The following is a 19930-nucleotide window of genomic DNA, read 5'->3' as shown; positions in this document are numbered from 1 at the left end:
ACAGGTGGACAGGTGTGTTTACTGAATCACCAACAACCAGCAGGACGAGCAGCCAGGCGTCCTGGGGAAGTTCTGTACACGTAGAAAACGTTGTGCTGGTCCCAGGTCTGGAACTGATGTCTCATGGCATTAACGAAAGGGGGGCGGGGGGTTGATGCTGGACCAGACTGGACTCTACTGGACTCTACTGGACCCTCAGCCCAGTCGAGTCCAGAAGACACACATCTACATGTCTGTTGCTCCACAGTCTTTGAGTCCATTCAGGTCTCAGGTTGGGGCTCCATAGGGAGACCAGATCACCTTGAAGGACACCCCACCAGATCTGTCCAGGTAGGTCCACTTGTCCAGAGGTGTCTCGTATGGCCTTCAGTAGTCTCCTTGTGTCCTTCAGTAGTCTCCTTGTGGCCTTCAGTAGTCTCCTTGTGTCCTTCAGTAGTCTCCTTGTGTCCTTCAGTAGTCTCCTTGTGTCCTTCAGTAGTCTCCTTGTGTCCTTCAGTAGTCTCCTTGTGTCCTTCAGTAGTCTCCTTATGTCCTTCAGTAGTCTCCTTGTGTCCTTCAGTAGTCTCCTTATGTCCTTCAGTAGTCTCATTGTGTCCTTCAGTAGTCTCCTTGTGTCCTTCAGTAGTCTCCTTGTGGCCTTCAGTAGTCTCCTTATGTCCTTCAGTAGTCTCCTTGTGTCCTTCAGTAGTCTCCTTGTGGCCTTCAGTAGTCTCGTGTCCTTCAGTAGTCTCCTTGTGTCCTTCAGTAGTCTCCTTATGTCCTTCAGTAGTCTCCTTGTGTCCTTCAGCGGTCTCCTTGTATCCTTCAGTGGTCTCCTTGTGTCCTTCAGTAGTCTCCATGTGTCCTTCAGCAGTCTCCTTATGTCCTTCCAGGTGTGTCCTGAACCCATCATCAGCAGACTGACCAGGTCTGTTTTTTGTCTCTTACTTAAACCCTGAAACCCGTTTTACCGTTTCAGACTTCAAGTTGTTGGAAGGACAAGAGGAGGAGGAGACTTCAGTGAAGGGGTCCAGGTAGATGACGAGGTCCAGGTAGGTGAGGGGGTCCAGGTTCAGGGAGGTGAGGGGGTCCAGGTTCAGGGAGGTGAGGGGGTCCAGGTCCAGGGAGGTGAGGAGGTCCAGGGAGGTGAGGGGGTCCAGGTCCAGGGAGGTGAGGGGGTCCAGGTTCAGGGAGGTGAGGGGGTCCAGGTCCAGGGAGGTGAGGGGGTCCAGGTCCAGGTTCAGGGAGGTGAGGGGGTCCAGGTTCAGGGAGGTGAGGAGGTCCAGGGAGGTGAGGGGGTCCAGGTCCAGGTTCAGGGAGGTGAGTAGGTCCAGGGAGGTGAGGGGGTCCAGGTTCAGGGAGGTGAGGAGGTCCAGGGAGGTGAGGGGGTCCAGGTTCAGGGAGGTGAGGAGGTCCAGGGAGGTGAGGGGGTCCAGGTTCAGGGAGGTGAGGAGGTCCAGGGAGGTGAGGGGGTCCAGGTCCAGGTTCAGTGAGGTGAGTAGGTCCAGGGAGGTGAGTAGGTCCAGGGAGGGTCCAGGGAGGTGAGGAGGTCCAGGGAGGGTCCAGGGAGGTGAGGGGGTCCAGGTTCAGGGAGGTGAGTAGGTCCAGGGAGGGTCCAGGGAGGTGAGGGGGTCCAGGTTCAGGGAGGTGAGGGGGTCCAGGTCCAGGGATGGTCCAGGTCCAGGGAGGTGACGGGGTCCAGGCTCAGGGAGGTGAGGGGGTCCAGGTCCAGGGATGGTCCAGGTCCAGGGAGGTGACGGGGTCCAGGCTCATGAGTGGTCAACACAAAAAGAAAGGAGCCAAGCTATGTGGGTCCAGCTCTGGTGAGACCAGCAAACACAGTAGAACACAGTAGAACACAGTAGAACACAATGCAGGGAAACAAGCAGAACCCTGTACAAGACCCAGTTCAAGACCCAGAAAAACTGCAGAACCTCAGACGAGTTGCCTCAGGGATAGGTCAGAGGTCAGGTAGCTGGCCAATAAGACAACGTACCCAACATGATGCCATCAGTTCACATCATCACATATTTAAGTGCTAATTGGTCCCCTCGATTAGAAGTGGGCGTGGCCATCTGAAGAGACATTACATCTCCACAAATATGCTGAGATCTAGTGTCTCTCTCTCTCTATGATGTCGTCTCTCTCTCTATGATGTAATGTCTATCTATCTCTATGATGTAATGTCTCTCTCTCTCTATGATGTAATGTCTCTCTCTCTCTCTGATGTAATGTCTCTCTCTCTCTGATGTAGTCTCTCTCTCTCTATGATGTAATGTCTCTCTCTCTCTTTGATTTAATGTCTCTCTCTCTGATGTAGTCTCTCTCTCTCTATGATGTAATGTCTCTCTCGCTCTCTATGATGTAATGTCTCTCGTCTCTCTCTCTATGATGTAATGTCTCTCTCTCTCTCTCTGATGTAGTATCTCTCTATGATGTAATGTCTCTCTCTCTCTTTGATTTAATGTCTCTCTCTATGATGTAGTCTCTCTCTCTCTCTCTCTCTATGATGTAATGTCTCTCGTCTCTCTCTCTCTCTTTGATTTAATGTCTCTCTCTATGATGTAATGTCTCTCTCTCTCTCTGATGTAGTCTCTCTCTATGATGTCATGTCTCAGTAGTGCTCTTCAGAGTGGGCGGGTTCACAGAAGAAGCGAGAGCTGCGTTTGGCTGAGCGGGCTGTGAAGGGGACGGCTTTCAGGGCTGCAGGTGGGGAAAAACCAAACAGCCAATCAGACGACAGACAGAAGAAGAGGCGTAACCCTGAGTGTTGAGCTGCGATGTGTTACCTGTGATGATGTCCTCGATGGCGCCATCCTTCCCTTCGTAAACATGGCAGCTATCTTTGACTTGTCGTCGTCTGAGCTCCGTGAACAGCTCCTGCTGCTGCCGCTTCCCCCTCCGGGAGGGAGACTGGGGAGAAGGCCCAGGTCAGAGGTCACACCAACCATTATGACATCATGGCCCAGGTCAGAGGTCACACCAACCATTATGACATCATGGCCCAGGTCAGAGGTCACACCAACCATTATGACATCATGACTCAGGTCAGAGGTCACACCAACCATTATGACATCATGGCCCAGGTCAGAGGTCACACCAACCATTATGACATCATGGCCCAAGTCAGAGGTCACACCAACCATTATGACATCATGGCCCAGGTCAGAGGTCACACCAACCATTATGACATCATGACTCAGGTCAGAGGTCACACCAACCATTATGACATCATGACTCAGGTCAGAGGTCACACCAACCATTATGACATCATGACTCAGGTCAGAGGTCACACCAACCATTATGACATCATGGCCCAGGTCAGAGGTCACACCAACCATTATGACATCATGACTCAGGTCAGAGGTCACACCAACCATTATGACATCATGACTCAGGTCAGAGGTCACACCAACCATTATGACATCATGACTCAGGTCAGAGGTCACACCAACCATTATGACATCATGGCCCAGGTCAGAGGTCACACCAACCATTATGACATCATGACTCAGGTCAGAGGTCACACCAACCATTATGACATCATGGCCCAGGTCAGAGGTCACACCAACCATTATGACATCATGACTCAGGTCAGAGGTCACACCAACCATTATGACATGACTCAGGTCAGAGGTCACACCAACCATTATGACATCATGACTCAGGTCAGAGGTCACACCAACCATTATGACATCATGGCCCAGGTCAGAGGTCACACCAACCATTATGACATCATGACTCAGGTCAGAGGTCACACCAACCATTATGACATCATGACTCAGGTCAGAGGTCACACCAACCATTATGACATCATGGCCCAGGTCAGAGGTCACACCAACCATTATGACATCATGGCCCAGGTCAGAGGTCACACCAACCATTATGACATCATGACTCAACTCAGAGGTCACACCAACCATTATGACATCATGACTCAGGTCAGAGGTCACAGGCTCACCTTGGTCTGCTCCTCCTCCTGCTGCTCCTCCTGCTCCTGCTTCTCCAGTAACATTTGTTCTTGGCGCCTCCGTTGCTCGTTTTCCTCCTCTGCCATCTACACACACACACACACATACACACACTGAGCTGTGTGAAGCTTGAAGTTAAATGAGTTGTGAGTGCTTCCTGGTGTAGCCCCGCCCCCTGTGCAGGAGGCGGGGCTTAGCCCTATGACTCACCCTGTAGGCCTTCATGAAGCGAACAAAGATGGGGAAGAACACCGACGGTGGCATCGTCTTCGAGCTCTCCCCGAAAAACTTCACCACGTCTTCAAAGGCGTCCTGATGGCGTCCAAACCAAACAAAGGCTTCCATTGGACGGGACGTTGTTTTATGAATGGTTGAATACTAAGTATGTAATATGTTTTATTGTTTATGGTTCATTCATCATAACCACGGTTTACTTGTCTTTAAAACAATAAAGCCTCTAAGCCCAACTCTTCATCTGAAACCAGCAGCAATGATCTCAAGATGATTCATGTTGACGCTTCAAAACAACCGAGAAGTCGTTGTTGGGTAAGTTCAGCCTCTGTGTGTCTGTGTGTGTGTGTGTGTGTGTGTGTGTGTGTACCTCAGCGATGCGTGCGTCTTCCAGCACTTTGCTGAGTCGGGACTCGTGCCTGCTGATGAAGTCCTTGAGCAAGGCATTGTGTTGAACACTGAACTCTCTCCAGGTGAGCTCCATGCCGCGCTGCATCTCCTTGACGTCACACAGCACGTTCTCCAGACTCACTACACACAGGTGAGGACGCTCACAACACAGTCTGTCTTGCATCGCTCTGATTGGCCGACACTCACCTGCAGCAGCCTTGTCCACATAGTGAAGCTCGTTGTAAAACAGACATTTAGCCGGATACTTGTCCCTCACCACGTTGGCAATATAGTGGAGCAACGTCTGCTTCCTGTCCGTGGACTTGGTCTCCAGCAGCTGCAACAAAACACACTTGGACCATGTAGACCTCATGTATTGTCTTCATGTGTAAAGACGTGTTTGTGTGTGTGTGTTTGTGTATTTGTGTGTGCATGTGTGTGTTTCTTTGTTCATTTGTGTGTGTTACCAGGTCTAAACTCTGCAGTCTGAATCCGTAGACCGCTCCTCTCTTGCTGCTGTTCATGTAGTTCCCCAGAGCCAAGATGATCTACGGAAGCAGGTGTAGACTCATTCTATACATTTATATACATATCAACTTGGTCAGGGTTAACCATGGTCAGGGGTAACCCTAACCAGCCATATCAACTTTCTCTGTGTCCACACTGTAAACACACACTGACCTCCAGGATCTTCTTGAGCTTCTGTGACGACTTTATAGAAACTGAAGCAGCGATCATGGCGTGGAGTTGCTGAAGGAAACAAAACAGTGAAAGATGTCTGTCTCTACCCGTCTGTCTCTACCCGTCTGTCTCTACCCGTCTGTCTCTACCCGTCTGTCTCTACCTGTCTGTCTCTATTCATCTGTTTCTACCCGTATGTCTCTACCCGTCTGTCTCTACCTGTCTGTCTCTATCCATCTGTTTCTACCCGTCTGTCTCTACTCGTCTATCTCTATTCATCTGTTTCTACCCGTCTGTCTCTATCTGTCTGTCTCTACCCGTCTGTCTCTATCCATCTTTCTCTACCCGTCTGTCTCTATTCATCTGTTTCTACCCATCTGTCTCTACTCGTCTATCTCTATCCATCTGTCTCTACCCTTCTGTCTCTACCTGTCTGTCTCTATTCATCTGTTTCTACCCGTCTGTCTCTATCTGTCTGTCTCTACCCGTCTGTCTCTATCTGTCTGTCTCTACCCGTCTGTCTCTATCTGTCTGTCTCTACCCGCCTGTTTCTACCCGTCTATCACTACCTGTCTGTCTTACCGGCGTTAACATCTGGATGTTGTCTGTGAAGTTGCCCATGAAGGTCATGATGGACATGCGCTGGTTGAGTCGTTCGATGCGACTGAACTGCATCATGAATCGGTCTTCGTCACTGAGCGCCTCCAGAGGTTTTCGGTCCCTCTCGTATTGACGTAGAAGCTTCACCTCGGCCTCAGTCGGCAGGAATCGCATCAGACACTCCACAAAGTCCACCCGAACGGTCCGGAGGTCAAATCTGCAGAAAGGTTAAGAAACAGAACATCCCATGGTACCAATACTGCTGGATGGACTTCTCAGGGAGCCAATCAGAACGTTGGTTTTCATCATGTTACTCGTTGGTAGAGTTTGTTTTAATGGTGTTACTGGTATTGGAAGAGTCGGTTTTACTCGTTGCATTGGGGTCAGGAACAGTGCCCATGAACTGGCAGACCGGGTGGTGGTTCCCATTTAAAAAAAAAAAGGTGGACTAGGGAGTGTAATCGAACTATCGTGATATCACATTACTTAGCCTCCCGTGGAAAGCTTATTCCAGGGTGCTGGAGGGTAGGCTCCGACTGTTGGTTCAACCTCAGATTCAAGACCAGCAGTGTGGGTGGGTGTCGGCCTAACCAGGGTTTCCCTTCATCACCAGTCCTGTTTGTGATTTGTATGGACAGGATATTTAGGCGCAGCCCGGGGGTGGAGCAGGTCAGGTTTGGGGGTCTCGGGATCTCCTCTCTGCTGTTTGCAGATGATGTGGTCCTGTTGGCCTCCTCGGATCGTGACCTACGGCATTCACTGGGGCGTTTTTTCAGCCGAGTGTGAAGTGGTGGGGATTAGAGTCAGCACCTCCACATCTGAGGCCATGGGGCTCTGCCGGTGTACTGATCCTCCAGGTGGGGACATAGTGCCCCAAGCGAAGGAGTTCAAGTATCTCGTGAACACCAGTGAGGGGAAGATGGAGTGGGAGACGGACAGGTGGATCGGTGCGGCTGCTGCAGTAAAACAGGCGCTGCACCGGTCCGTCTGGTGAAGAGGAGCTGAGCCGAAAGGCAAAGCTCTCAATGAGATGAGTTTCCTCTGTAGGAGCCTTAGAGATAGAGGAAGGAGATGAGGTTCCTCTAGGAGCCTTAGAGATAGAGGAAGGAGATGAGGTTCCTCTAGGAGCCTTAGAGATAGGGTAAGGAGATGAGGTTCCTCTAGGAGCCTTAGAGATAGAGGAAGGAGATGAGGTTCCTCTGTAGGAGCCTTAGAGATAGAGTAAGGAGACGAGGTTCCTCTGTAGGAGCCTTATAGATAGAGTAAGGAGATGAGGTTCCTCTAGGAGCCTTAGAGATAGAGTAAGGAGATGAGGTTCCTGTCTAGGAGCCATAGAGATAGAGGAAGGAGATGAGGTTCCTCTAGGAGCCTTAGAGATAGAGGAAGGAGATGAGGTTCCTCTAGGAGCCTTAGAGATAGGGTAAGGAGATGAGGTTCCTCTAGGAGCCTTAGAGATAGAGGAAGGAGATGAGGTTCCTCTGTAGGAGCCTTAGAGATAGAGTAAGGAGATGAGGTTCCTCTAGGAGCCTTAGAGATAGGGTAAGGAGATGAGGTTCCTCTAGGAGCCTTAGAGATAGGGTAAGGAGATGAGGTTCCTCTGTAGGAGCCTTAGAGATAGAGTAAGGAGATGAGGTTCCTCTAGGAGCCTTAGAGATAGAGGAAGGAGATGAGGTTCCTCTAGGAGCCTTAGAGATAGGGTAAGGAGATGAGGTTCCTCTAGGAGCCTTAGAGATAGGGTAAGGAGATGAGGTTCCTCTGTAGGAGCCTTAGAGATAGAGTAAGGAGATGAGGTTCCTCTAGGAGCCTTAGAGATAGGGTAAGGAGATGAGGTTCCTCTAGGAGCTTTAGAGATAGGGTAAGGAGATGAGGTTCCTCTCTAGGAGCCTTAGAGATAGAGGAAGGAGATGAGGTTCCTCTAGGAGCCTTAAAGATAGGGTAAGGAGATGAGGTTCCTGTCTATGAGCCTTAGAGATAGAGTAAGGAGATGAGGTTCCTCTAGGAGCCTTAGAGATAGAGTAAGGAGATGAGGTTCCTCTAGGAGCCTTAGAGATAGAGGAAGGAGATGAGGTTCCTCTAGGAGCCTTAGAGATAGGGTAAGGAGATGAGGTTCCTCTAGGAGCCTTAGAGATAGGGTAAGGAGATGAGGTTCCTCTAGGAGCCTTAGAGATAGGGTAAGGAGATGAGGTTCCTCTAGGAGCCTTAGAGATAGGGTAAGGGGCTCGGTCATCAGGAGGGAGCTTGGAGTCGAGCCGCGACTCCTTTGTGTCGAAAGGAGTCTCTTGTGTTAGAGTTGCTGGTACTGCGGTAGTTTCCCATAGAGATGCTGCTACATACCTAGGCTGCTGGGGGGCACATTTTAGGATACACTGAGCTCCTCTCTCTCTTCTTCTAGACAAATTCATGTCTCTTCATTGCACATTACTAACCCGACTTCTTCCCTGGAGTTTGTGTGCCTTCTCGCCTCTCAGGTTTCCATGGATCGTGGCTGTGTCTGGAGCTCCTCCTGCCTCCTTGGCCCTGCCTGGTCCATGGCTTCTACTCATTCATAATTGCTGTTATATTTATTGATTGTGTTCTAACTCTGTAACTCTGGCGGATGGAGCTCAGTGGGGTAAGAGGGTCGTCCTGCAACCCCAAGGTCGTCGGTTCGATCCCCGCTCTCCTCATTAGTTGCAAGTCGAAGTGTCCTTGAGCAAGGCACTGAACCCCCAGTTGCTCCCCAGGCGCATCACTGCAGCCCACTGCTCCTTCATAACTAAGGATGGGTTAAATGCAGAGAATACATTTCGTTGCTTGTGTACCTGTACTCTGTGCAATGACAATAGATTGAATCCAATCCAATTGTTCATCTGGTCACATGCCATCTATTGTTCATCTGGTCACATGCCATCTATTGTTCATCTGGTCACATGACATCTATTGTTCATCTAGTCACATGACATCTATTGTTCATCTGGTCACATGACATCTATTGTTCATCTGGTCACATGACATCTATTGTTCATCTGGTCACATGACATCTATTGTTCACCTGGTCACATGACATCTATTGTTCATCTGGTCACATGACATCTATTGTTCACCTGGTCACATGACATCTATTGTTCACCTAGTCACATGACATCTATTGTTCATCTGGTCACATGACATCTATTGTTCATATGGTCACATGACATCTATTGTTCATCTGGTCACATGACATCTATTGTTCATCTGGTCACATGACATCTATTCTTCTGTCCATCCTGGAGAGGGATCCTTCTGATGCTCTGCGAAGGGTTCTTACCTTCTAATTTTTTTACCCTCAAAGGTTTTTTTCAGTTTTTTGGGGAGTTTTTCCTGATCTGATGTGAGGTCAAAGGTCAGGGACGTTGTATGTGTACAGATTGTAAAGCCCTCTGAGGCAAATTAGTAATTTGTGATTCTGGGCTCTACAAAATAAACGTTATTAAATAGTTCCTGTTGTACTCACGTGTGGATTGCGCGACAGGTGACCTCTGGACCCTGGCCGGCCTTCCTTAGAGTGATAGCCAGGTTTTTGGATCTGTTGGCTTCCAGTAGAGACACTTTGGATGGAGCTTTTTGAGGAAGTTTCTGTCTGGACAGAGTCAAGTCCACTGCTGGACCTTGAGCCTTCGTCTTAAACAGCTCCTCAAACTCCTCCACATTCAGGTCCTAAGAGAGACATGTTCAGAGCCTCGTCACTGATCGATGTCTTGCAGGATTTCTCCCAGGCTGTACAACAATCAAGCCTGAAACTCTGGCTAAAGTATACATCTACCTTTAATTCATGAGGAGTTGTCATTGAGATGAAGACCTTCTTGAGCTTCTGTGACTACTTTATACAATGTCCACAGCTCACTTTCTTCAGCTTTATGTTGTGTCAGGACAGCCATTACAACAGAGGTACCTAACACTCTAACCTTTCAACAGCTGCTCTCTTTTCTCATCTAGAGTTTATTTAAGAATAATAAACTAAATGACCCAAAGACTTGAATGTATTTGTTTTATTACCTGCAGGATTGCCTCATCGTTGATGTCGTTGAAGACAGTCCCGTTGATCTGACTTGGCTTCAGGGCAACCCAGTTCAACACCGGCATCCTAAACTTGGTCTGGATTGGCTTCTTGATCTTCACGGCTGTGCAGCATGGAGACAAGTCCACTCCACGTCAGATTTACTTTGAGAAGGATGAATGTCTACGATGTGTTTGGACTGAATGTGAAGTCCAAGTTCTCTTTAGTCTTGAATGTTCGTTCAGTGTGTTGGCTCTGGCTCTGTGTTTCTGATGAGGGCTGATGGTGAAGGATGGGGGGTTATCGGGGATGACATCAATTTAGAGGATGCTCAAATGTAAAGATGGTAACATGGAAGATTGAAAGTAAACGTACAGAATAACTTGAGAGGACCCTCTGAAAGCGAGAGACAAGATATGTTAGTGGAATGAAACTTGTCAGATTATTTTGCACAATTACCATGACTGCTGAGATTTCTGGATTGTGATTGACCTGTAGGTCATTGTTAAGAACTGTAAAGTAAAACCGAACACCTGTGATTTAGATCCACAGGTGACTTCAGTTGTGACTGAATCTGGACGTCAGAAATATGCTGGCATCGGTGAAGCACGTCAAAAAATCAACCCTAATTACAATGTTGATATAAGTGGAATAATATGTCGGGTGAATGTTACAAGCATCAAATGGTCAAATTGTCCGGTCTTTGTTCTTGTCAGCAGAGCGTGAAACTATTTATGTTATTTTGTTTAGTATTTGTAAGATTCTTTTCCATGCAGTCTTTGAAAGCATCATCTAAAGCCTCTTGTTCAGTCTCACCTGCAAGTCCAGAGTTAAAGATGACCGTGGCCGACCCACCCGAACCTGGGAGAGGGGGGGCCACGGGGGGAGGAGGGGGGGGCATGGGGACAGAGGAGGAGAGCTCGCTGGTCTGACATGGAGGAGGGGGTGGAGGAGGAGGGGGAGGTGCAGGGTACGACCCATTGGACTCTTGAAACAAAGAGAAGAAGAAATGTGTTACTGGTTGGTCCTCCTGTGATGTCATCTGGGAGTACTCGTAGTCTTTGGGACCTGCAGTTTATGATTGCATATCAAAATCTGCATTTTGATTGGTGGAGCTGAAACACACCTGTGCCTGGCATTGGTGGCGGAGGAGGTGGAGGGGGCGGGACTGGCATCCCTGGAGCTCCGCCCATCACTGGTCCCATGCTGTGATAGGCTACCGTCTCAGGACTGGTCAAATCAATACGGTAATCAATGAACAACACTCATTATTCATTGGTTATCTGACATGTTTCTGTATGTTCACATCAAGCAGAGCAACATGAGCGTCCCTACCATAGTAGTCATGAATTATTTATTATTATGAATCAGTAATTATGGGGGTGGGGTTCTTCCGGGTTTTGTTCTTTGGCCTTTTCATGAACAATGGATTCCTGCATACGTCTGATGAACATAATAATCCAGTATTTATCGATGTTTTTGTCGAGAAATATAGCAGCTTGTGTCTGACGTCTCACCTGGGGGACAGGTTAGGACAAGGTGGAGGGGAGGGGGAGGTCGAGTCCCCAACTCCCCCATCGCCCTCTCCTCTCTGGGGCTGAGGGGCCCCGGGTCCTCCGGCCTGCTGGGCCTCCTGAGCCTGTCGCTCCAGACGACTCTGACGCCGGATGGTTTGGTCCTTCTCCCGAACGATCCGCCGCAAGGTGTGCACCTGAGTGTTGGTGCTGGCATGCACCTCCTGCACAGGTGAACAGGAGGCGTAAAGTTCCAGGACCAGCACACAGTGTGGGTCTCCATGGTGACCAAACGTAGGCGTGTTCCCACTCACCCGGACGCGGTCCAGCTCCTTGTTGGTCTGCATCAGCTGTTTCTCCAGCTCGACGATCTTCAGCATCGCTTCGTTCTCTACGTCCAGCAGACGCTCCGACATCTGAGGACAGAGAGACGGCCGGTTGGACAACAGCCGTCTGTCCTTCGTTGCTTCGTTCTCTACGAGCACGCGCCAACGTCTGACGGACTCCACCTGTCTGTCTTACTGTGCCCATGCTCTCCTCCAGCTCCTCCACCCGCTCCAGAGCAGCGGTTTTGGTCTCGGCGTCCTCGAGCAGCGTCCCGACGTCGAAGACGTTGTCGAGGTACGCTTGAATCTGAACCTGGAGCCTGTCGCTCTCTGTGTGCTTCAGCCTCTGGGGAGACGGGCAGAGAGACGGGTGAACACGCAGACGGGCTTGTCGTTGATCACGAGCCCTCGTGTGATTGGCTTAGAGCGTTACCTCCAGGTGCTCGTCCAGGTTCAGCTTGGTGAAGTCGTACTGCAGATGGACTCTGAAGTTCATGTCCTCCACCGAGTGCACCACGATGTTAATGAACTGCATGCAGGCCACCTGAACAACAACAACCACTTCCTGTTATTACTCGTGTTTATTTCACTGGAATGTGTTTGTAGGTATCATTTTTAATTCAAGTGAAATTCAAGAAGAAACTGTAAATGAATATTAACCAAAAAGTCGATGTTGTCGTCTTCGTTCTTAAAATGTTCCATCAGCTTCTCGAAACGCATCGACTCGGAGCAAACCTGGAAAAGATCAACCAATATCAAACTGTACGTTATGTCCAGGAAGTGTGTGTTTGTGTGTGTTTTTGTGTGTGTGTGGCTGTGCGTTTTTGTGTGTGTGTGTGTGTTTGTGTGTGTGTTTGTGCTTGTGCATGTGTGCGTGTTTGTGTGTGTTTGGGCATGTGTGTGTTTGTGTGTGTGCTTGTGTGTTTTTGTGTGTGTGTGGCTGTGCGTTTTTGTGTGTGTGTGTCTTTGCGTTTTTGTGTGTGTGTTTGTGCGTGTGTGTTTTTGTGCGTGTGTTTGTGTGTGTTTGTGCGTGTGTGTGTTTGTGCATGTGTTTGTGCGTGTGTGTGTTTGTACGTGTGTGCGTGTTTGTGTGTGTTTGTGCATGTGTGTGTGTGTGTGTGTCTGTGTTTGTGCGTGTGTGTGTGTTTGTGCGTGTGTGTGTGTGTGTGCGTGTGTGTTTGTGTGTGTGTTTTTGTGCGTGCGTGTGTGTTTGTGTGTGTGTTTGTGCGTGTGTCTGTGTGTGTGTGTTTGTGCGTGTGTGTGTGTGTGTTTGTGCTTGTGCATGTGTGCGTGTTTGTGTGTGTTTGGGCATGTGTGTGTTTGTGTTTGTGTGTGTGCGTTTGTGCTTGTGTGTGTTTGTGCGTGTGTGTGTGTGCGTGTGATTACAGTTTTGAAGTTGTCGAAAGCTGACAGGATGATTTCGTGTCCCCCTCTGACCAAACACACGGCCGCCAACAACTCTAGCACCAGAGCCTTCGTCCTGATTAATGAAGGGAGACAGACAGGTGAGCAGACAGACAGGTCCGACTATTCCAGAGACAGACCAGCAGAAAGTAAAACAAGACAGGTGGAGGTCCTTTATGTACCTGTGTGGTCAGAACCTCGTTATCACTCTGTGTGGTCAGAACCTCGTTATTACTCTGTGTGTGGTCAGAACCTCGTTATCACTCTGTGTGGTCAGAACCTCGTTATTACTCTGTGTGGTCAGAACCTCGTTATCACTCTGTGGTCAGAACCTCGTTATTACTGTGTGGTCAGAACCTCGTTATTACTCTGTGTGGTCAGAACCTCGTTATCACTGTATGTGGTCAGAACCTCCTTATTACTGTGTGTGGTAAGAACCTCGTTATCACTGTGTGTGGTCAGAACATCGTTATTACTCTGTGTGGTCAGAACCTCGTTATCACTGTGTGTGGTCAGAACCTCGTTATCACTCTGTGTACCTGTCATACTGACCTGGGGTTCCTGTTGTTGAGGCTGAGGGCGATCTCGTTGACGGCGTGAGGATGAGCCATCACCATGTTGAACCCGTACTGAAGAAGAGGACATAGGAAGTTCATAACGGCTCAGATGTGCTTCATGTACTTCATGTACTTCATGTACCTGGTAATTCATGATGGCTCTCAGACACATGACACAAACATGAACGTCGTCTTTCTTACAGACGAGTCGTGAGTTTTTCAGAGTTCGGCGACTCGGCAGCGTGTTGGAGCGAGTCACCATCGCCGAGCTGCAACAAGAGCGTCGCTTTAGAGTTCTCTCAGCGCCGGTCCAATAGCAGGGCGGTACTGGTGCTACCTGATGGAGTGCCGAGCTGCTCTGGGGACGGATGAGGATGGGGAAGGGAGGCTGCAGTCCCCATGGAGGTCTTCTATGGACCGACTCCACGGGGAGTCTATGGACGAGACCTCCCCCGAGGCCTCCGACGGCTCTCCATCGAACCTGAACACACACAACCACAAGAAATCAGCTGATCCACTCAACCGGAAGTATCTTTGTTCATACAAAATCTGAGAATACGGGTTGATATTTTAAGGACGGCTAAAGAATATACACTTTTATTAATCCCCAAGGGGAAATTAGTTCTCTGCATTTAACCCATCCTTAGTTATTAAGGAGCAGTGGGCTGCGGTGAAGCGCCCGGGAAGCAACTGGGGGTTCAGTGCCTTGCTCAAGGACACTTCGACTTGCAACTAATGGGGAGAGCGGGGATCGAACCCACAACCCTGCGGTTGCAGGACGGCCCTCTTACCCCACTGAGCTAAAGCCGCCCCTAAAGGTTCAAACTGTGAGAATTGAAGTAAAGGTATTAATATGTACTGATATTTAGTTAGTTCAGACTCACGTGACGGCGTACTGAGCGAAGGACAAGTACTCAACCAAAACATCCAGGCCTCGATTCTCCTCATTCAGAAACTCTCTGACCCACCTGCAAAGAGACAGACCGGTCATCAGACAGACAGACAGGTGTGCCCCACCGTAAGCTATCAGAACCAAACTTCTTTACTACCTTGGAGTCAATGTAGAGGAGCATTACATCTCGCATGAAGTTACCGCTTGTAAAAAATAAACCAATTCCACTTCATCCATGACTTTATATAACCTGAGTGTTGCAGGAAAAAATCCAGAAACTCCAAAAAGATTTCACCCTTCATCTCGAAGTGGATGTGTAACCCGGTTTGGGTTCTTTGGGAGTTTTTCCTGGTCCGATGTGAGGTTTTGGGTCAGGGATGTCTGTGTGTTCAGATTGTAAAGCACTCCGAGACTAATTTGTGAAATTGGGCTATACAAATAAACTGAATTGAATTGTAACCTCTAACCCTGTAACCTGTAACCCTAACCCTTCATCTAGAAGTGGATGTGTAACCTCTAACCTGTAACCCTGTAACCTCTAACCCTGTAACCTCTAACCCTAACCAGCCTTGATATCCCTAGGGTAAAGAGGCATACATTTCGCGTGTCCGGGGGTCAAAAACTTCGGGCTGCATTTTGGAGCCTTTTTGAGGGTGCTAAAAATCGAAACACACCTCAGGCTCACAGTGCCCCTTCCCACTTGACCTCTGGAGAAAAAAGATTTCAGTTCTGACCTTCGATCGCAGAGTTATGATTTTTTTTTAAATGTATTAAATGTAGTCCAATCCTCCCGTGACAGTTTTTCGCCACCAGAGGGCATCGGGTCATTCAGAATACATTCCCGGCCCATAAAAGTGTATGTCAAATGACCCATGTTGACAAGATAGGGAACTGTTCGTTCCCTAGTTACAAGACTCTGTCATTTCAACTACATCTGTATGGGCTGGCCGTGTCTGCCAATTTACCCTAACTTTTGCTCTACTAAGGTAGGAAGATGGTCAATTTGCAAGAAAACTACCCAGGATCTGGGCCACATCTCCCAGGGGCACATCAGTCAGGGATGTCTGAACCCATGGTCCTTGACCCTGTTAAAGAATATATATTATAGTTTAGCATAGCTTAGTATTGTTTGCATATAGATTATGTGTAAAGATGGAGTAGACTGGAGGAGGGTAGGAATGTCTAAGAGAGCCACTCTGGCGCCAGGGCTGATCTATGTACCCTCTCCCCCCGAGAAACGACAGGCACAGATGTCCCCTCTGACCTGATACCCATCTCCTCCCTCTGACCCAAGCAGACACAGATGCCACCCCTGACCTAACTCTCATGTCCTTCCTCTGACCCAACACGCACTCACCCACACACACACACACACACACACGTGTGAGGAGGCCCCTTTTGTTTAGACAAACCTCTGAGGAGATCCCGTCCCCCTCTCTCCCAAAGGAAGTCTTCTTCAGAGACAGGAACCAGGGAATCAACTCCCTTCCTGTCTTCCCCCACCTTTTCAATACATGTGCACTCATTGGCAGACGAGAAGAACCAATGAAGGAGCGGCAGAGGCGGGAGCTGGCAACAAGAACCAATGAGAAGACACCGCCCCCTTATGCTCCTGACGAATCAGAACTGTTCTTTTCGGCTATTTAAGATGGCCGCTCACTCTGAACCGGCACCTCTTTTCTCCAGCGCTGAGGCCATCGGTCAGAGCTCAGGAGGGGGGTCCATGCATGATTGTCCACTTGTATCCTGATTTCTGAATAAAACGCTTATAGATGTAACGTAGAAGTCTACCGCTCTTTCTTCCAGTGAGTGTCGTCTAGGTGGTGTGTCGCTTTCCAACTCCAACAACCCTGTATTTTTATTCTCAATATTCACTTCAAAAAAAGCTTTAGAAGGCTTGGCTAATGGTTAGCATGTGGCTATAGCGATTTTTCAACATGCTCCAAAATGCTTGAAATTTGAATGCCAGATAGGCCTGGATGGCGTGATGAACATACTAAAAGCACTAAGCTCTAGATCCTTTATAAGAGGTACTTCTGTTTTATTTCTAAAAACGTCCAAACTGCTTGAAAATGAAACGCCAGACTCCCATGGATGCCCTGGTCCTTTATGTGAGTACCATGGTCACTTTACGATGCAAGTACCCAGGTTTTGGACACATTTTATGGGTACAAAACAGGAGAAATACCCTTAAAATAACTAGTGTCAATTCACATACTCGGCCGGCTCATAAAAGTGTATGTCAAATGACCCATTTTAGGGTCATTTCACATACTCGGCCGGACCACCAGGAGTGACTATACTGGGGTAAATGTTAGTCAAATCCCCCTCTCAAAGATCCAGGAGGATTGGGGGACAGTGATGGTCACCAGGCATACATCACATACAAGGCCGGACCACCAGGAGTGACAATACGTGGGTACATGTTAGTCAAATACTCCTCTCAAAGATCCAGGAGGATTGGAGTACAGTGACGGTCACCAGGCAGACATTCCATCCTAGGCCAGACCAGGAGTGACGATACGTGGGTACATGACCAGGAGGATTGGGGACATTGACTGTCACCGGGGACAAAAGGCAAAATGCAATTGGTCTGTGGGGCCTCTGGAGCTTACTCCCTGACCTTGCTCACCCTCCGACCCCGTGCACCCACACTTAAGCACTGCCCTGAGTTAAAACCCCTCTGGGAGAAATGTTAAAATTTCGTGCCCCTGGTCTTATAACCCTCGTGGCGGAAGCCTTGTGACACTGTATGTGTATGCCTCTTTACATTTATACCACCAGGGGCCTGAAAATATATTTTTTATATATGCCTTGTGACACTGTATGTGTATGCCTCTTTACATGTATACCACCAGGGGCCTGAAATTGAAAACAATTGACAGAGGGGTTTTAACTCAGGGCAGTGCTTAAGTGTGGGGTCCACGGGGTCGGATGGTGAGCAAGGTCAGGGAGTAAGCTCCAGAGGCCCGACAGAAGAATGGAATTTTGCCTTTTGTCCCCCCGGTGACAGTCAATGTCCCCCAATCCTCCCTGGATCTTTGAGAGGGGGATTTGACTAACATTTACACAAGTAAAGTCACTATTGGTTCGGCCTTGGAGGGAATGTATGCCTGGTGACAGTCACTGTCCCCCAATCCTCCCTGGTTCTTTGAGAGGGGGATTTGACTAACATTTACCCAAGTATAGAGTCCTTTGTATGGGTGGAAGATGGTCACTTTAGCATGCATGTACCCAGGTTTTGGCCACCTTTTCTGGGTACAAAACAGGAGAAATCCCCTTAAAATAACCAGTGTCAGTTGATGCCCTGAACTACTAACTCCAACTGATCTCTGTGTGGGAGGACCATGGTCACTTTAGCATGCATGTACCCAGGTTTTGGCCACCTTTTCTGGGTACAAACCAGGTGAAATCCCCTTAAAATAACCAGTGTCAGTTGATGCCCTGAACTACTAACTCCAACTGATCTCTGTGTGGGAGGACCATGGTCACTTTAGCATGCATGTCTAATGGTCACTAACAGTCTCAGCAATTCAATAAATGAATCAAGAGCGCCATCTAGCGATTTTTCAATGTGTCACGGCCCATGTACTCCAACTGACACAAAGTAACCGATTCCTCCGCGTCGAATGTATGTTGTCTGCAGATACAATGTCACCGTGGTTACTTTCCGGTATGGCAGAATACATTGCATGTATTTTTTGGGTCATAAGGATGACGTTCCCTTGCCCTTCATCGAGAAGTGGATGTGTAACCTCTAACCCTCTAACCCTGTAACCTCTAACCCTGTAACCTCTAACCTCTAAACCTGTAACCCTGTAACCTGTAACCCTGTAACCCTGTAACCTGTAACCCTGTAACCTCTAAGCCTGTAACCTCTAACCCTGTAACCTCTAACCCTGTAACCTCTAACCCTAACCCTTCATGTAGAAGTGGATGTGTAACCTCTAACCCTGTAACATGTAACCTCTAACCCTAACCCTTCATCTAGAAGTGGATGTGTAACCTCTAACCCTGTAACCTGTAACCTCTAAACCTGTAACCCTGTAACCTGTAACCCTGTAACCCTGTAACCTCTAACCCTGTAACCTCTAACCCTAACCCTTCATCTAGAAGTGGATGTGTAACCTCTAACCCTGTAACCTCTAACCCTCTAACCCTGTAACCTCTAACCCTGTAACCTCTAACCCTAACCCTTCATGTAGAAGTGGATGTGAAACCTCCAACCCTCTAACCCTGTAACCTCTAACCCTAACCCTTCATCTAGAAGTGGATGTGTAACCTCTAACCCTGTAACCTGTAACCTCTAAACCTGTAACCATGTAACCATGTAACCTGTAACCTGTAACCTGTAACCCTGTAACCTCTAACCCTGTAACCTCTAACCCTGTAACCTCTAACCCTAATCCTTCATCTAGAAGTGGATGTGTAACCTCTAACCCTGTAACCTCTAACCCTCTAACCCTGTAACCTCTAACCCTAACCCTTCATGTAGAAGTGGATGTGAAACCTCCAACCCTCTAACCCTGTAACCTCTAACCCTAACCCTTCATCTAGAAGTGGATGTGTAACCCTCTAACCTTAATTATGTTTCTTGTTTGATGTCTGAAATTAGAATGTTTTCTTCAATATGAACGAGTTCAGTGAATACCTCTGGTGAATCCTAAAGTAAGGAAGATGTTTACATATTTAAAATGTCCGCCTTGTTTTGGGGGTTTGGGAATAATCCAGTTTGTTTATAGCCTAAAAGGAGATTTATACAAAGTATCAGGAGCTCATGTTGTGCAATGAAACTGTCATCGTTCTGTCCAGGGAACCTGTGCCAAGCTCACTGCAGGGTTCAGGTCCTAACTCCTCCCGGTAGTCGCTCAGTGTGAAGATCTTTGTGTCATGGCGGAAGCAGGAACTGAGTAGTTAAATATAAATGTAATTTACAGGCGACAGAGTTGCAGAGAGACAGACAGGTGGTCAGACAGACAGGTACCCGATGTGGTTTGTGCGAAGAGATATCTCGAGTTCTCTGAGCATCTGAGTCGACTCCTGGACTCTTCTTCTGAACTTCTACAGACAGGCAGACAGAGAGACAGACAGGCGGTTAGTGACAGACAGCTTGACCTAATTCAACCATCCTGCAGTTGATAACATGTCATTAATGTAGAAGTATAAACTTTTGTTAAATCAGTAGAAAGTGATTTAGTTGTCCTCATGCTCCACTGAAGCGTGGACTCTCTGCTATGTTTAACTCTAAACTGTTGGAGAAGCATGTGATTGGTTGGTTTCAGGGCAGCTCCGCCTCCTCTCCTGGCATCAACAGAAGCACAGTGAGTTATCTTTGTTCACAAATACACGGAATACCTAGGGTGTTGTGAC

General features: G+C 48.3%; 1 protein-coding gene and 1 long non-coding RNA gene across 4 annotated transcripts; one reads left to right on the top strand and one right to left on the bottom strand.

The window, feature by feature from the left end:
• On the bottom strand, positions 1-19617 carry LOC130204225 (formin-like protein 2). 2 transcript variants are annotated; one of them, XM_056430778.1, is made up of 23 exons: positions 19545-19617; positions 14553-14636; positions 14006-14149; positions 13811-13937; positions 13664-13740; positions 13094-13187; positions 12368-12442; positions 12141-12251; positions 11904-12053; positions 11385-11797; positions 10994-11097; positions 10684-10854; positions 9867-9991; positions 9325-9527; positions 5835-6069; positions 5253-5321; positions 5039-5119; positions 4779-4908; positions 4552-4712; positions 4161-4262; positions 3941-4036; positions 2769-2892; positions 1-2682 (listed from the first exon to the last, which is right to left on the bottom strand). In XM_056430778.1, the coding sequence occupies exons 1-23, from the start codon at positions 19586-19588 to the stop codon at positions 2594-2596; spliced, it is 3009 nt and encodes a 1002-aa protein (XP_056286753.1). In that variant the 5' UTR covers positions 19589-19617; the 3' UTR covers positions 1-2593. The 2 variants fall into 2 exon arrangements, with proteins under 2 accessions (XP_056286753.1, XP_056286752.1); XM_056430777.1 differs by having other exon boundaries at positions 2590-2892.
• Positions 2803-9960, top strand: LOC130204227 (uncharacterized). Of its 2 annotated transcripts, none has more exons than XR_008833586.1 (6): positions 2803-2909; positions 4168-4332; positions 4439-4496; positions 4655-4722; positions 5042-5131; positions 9873-9960. It is a non-coding gene; the product is annotated as an uncharacterized LOC130204227 (long non-coding RNA). The 2 variants fall into 2 exon arrangements; XR_008833587.1 differs by having other exon boundaries at positions 2803-2948.
• Positions 19618-19930: the final 313 nt, after the last annotated feature.

This window comes from Pseudoliparis swirei, chromosome 14, assembly GCF_029220125.1.
Source record: "Pseudoliparis swirei isolate HS2019 ecotype Mariana Trench chromosome 14, NWPU_hadal_v1, whole genome shotgun sequence".
NCBI lineage: Eukaryota > Metazoa > Chordata > Actinopteri > Perciformes > Liparidae > Pseudoliparis > Pseudoliparis swirei.
Note: the sequence above shows the minus strand (reverse complement) of the source record. Positions and strands in the feature narration are given on the sequence as shown.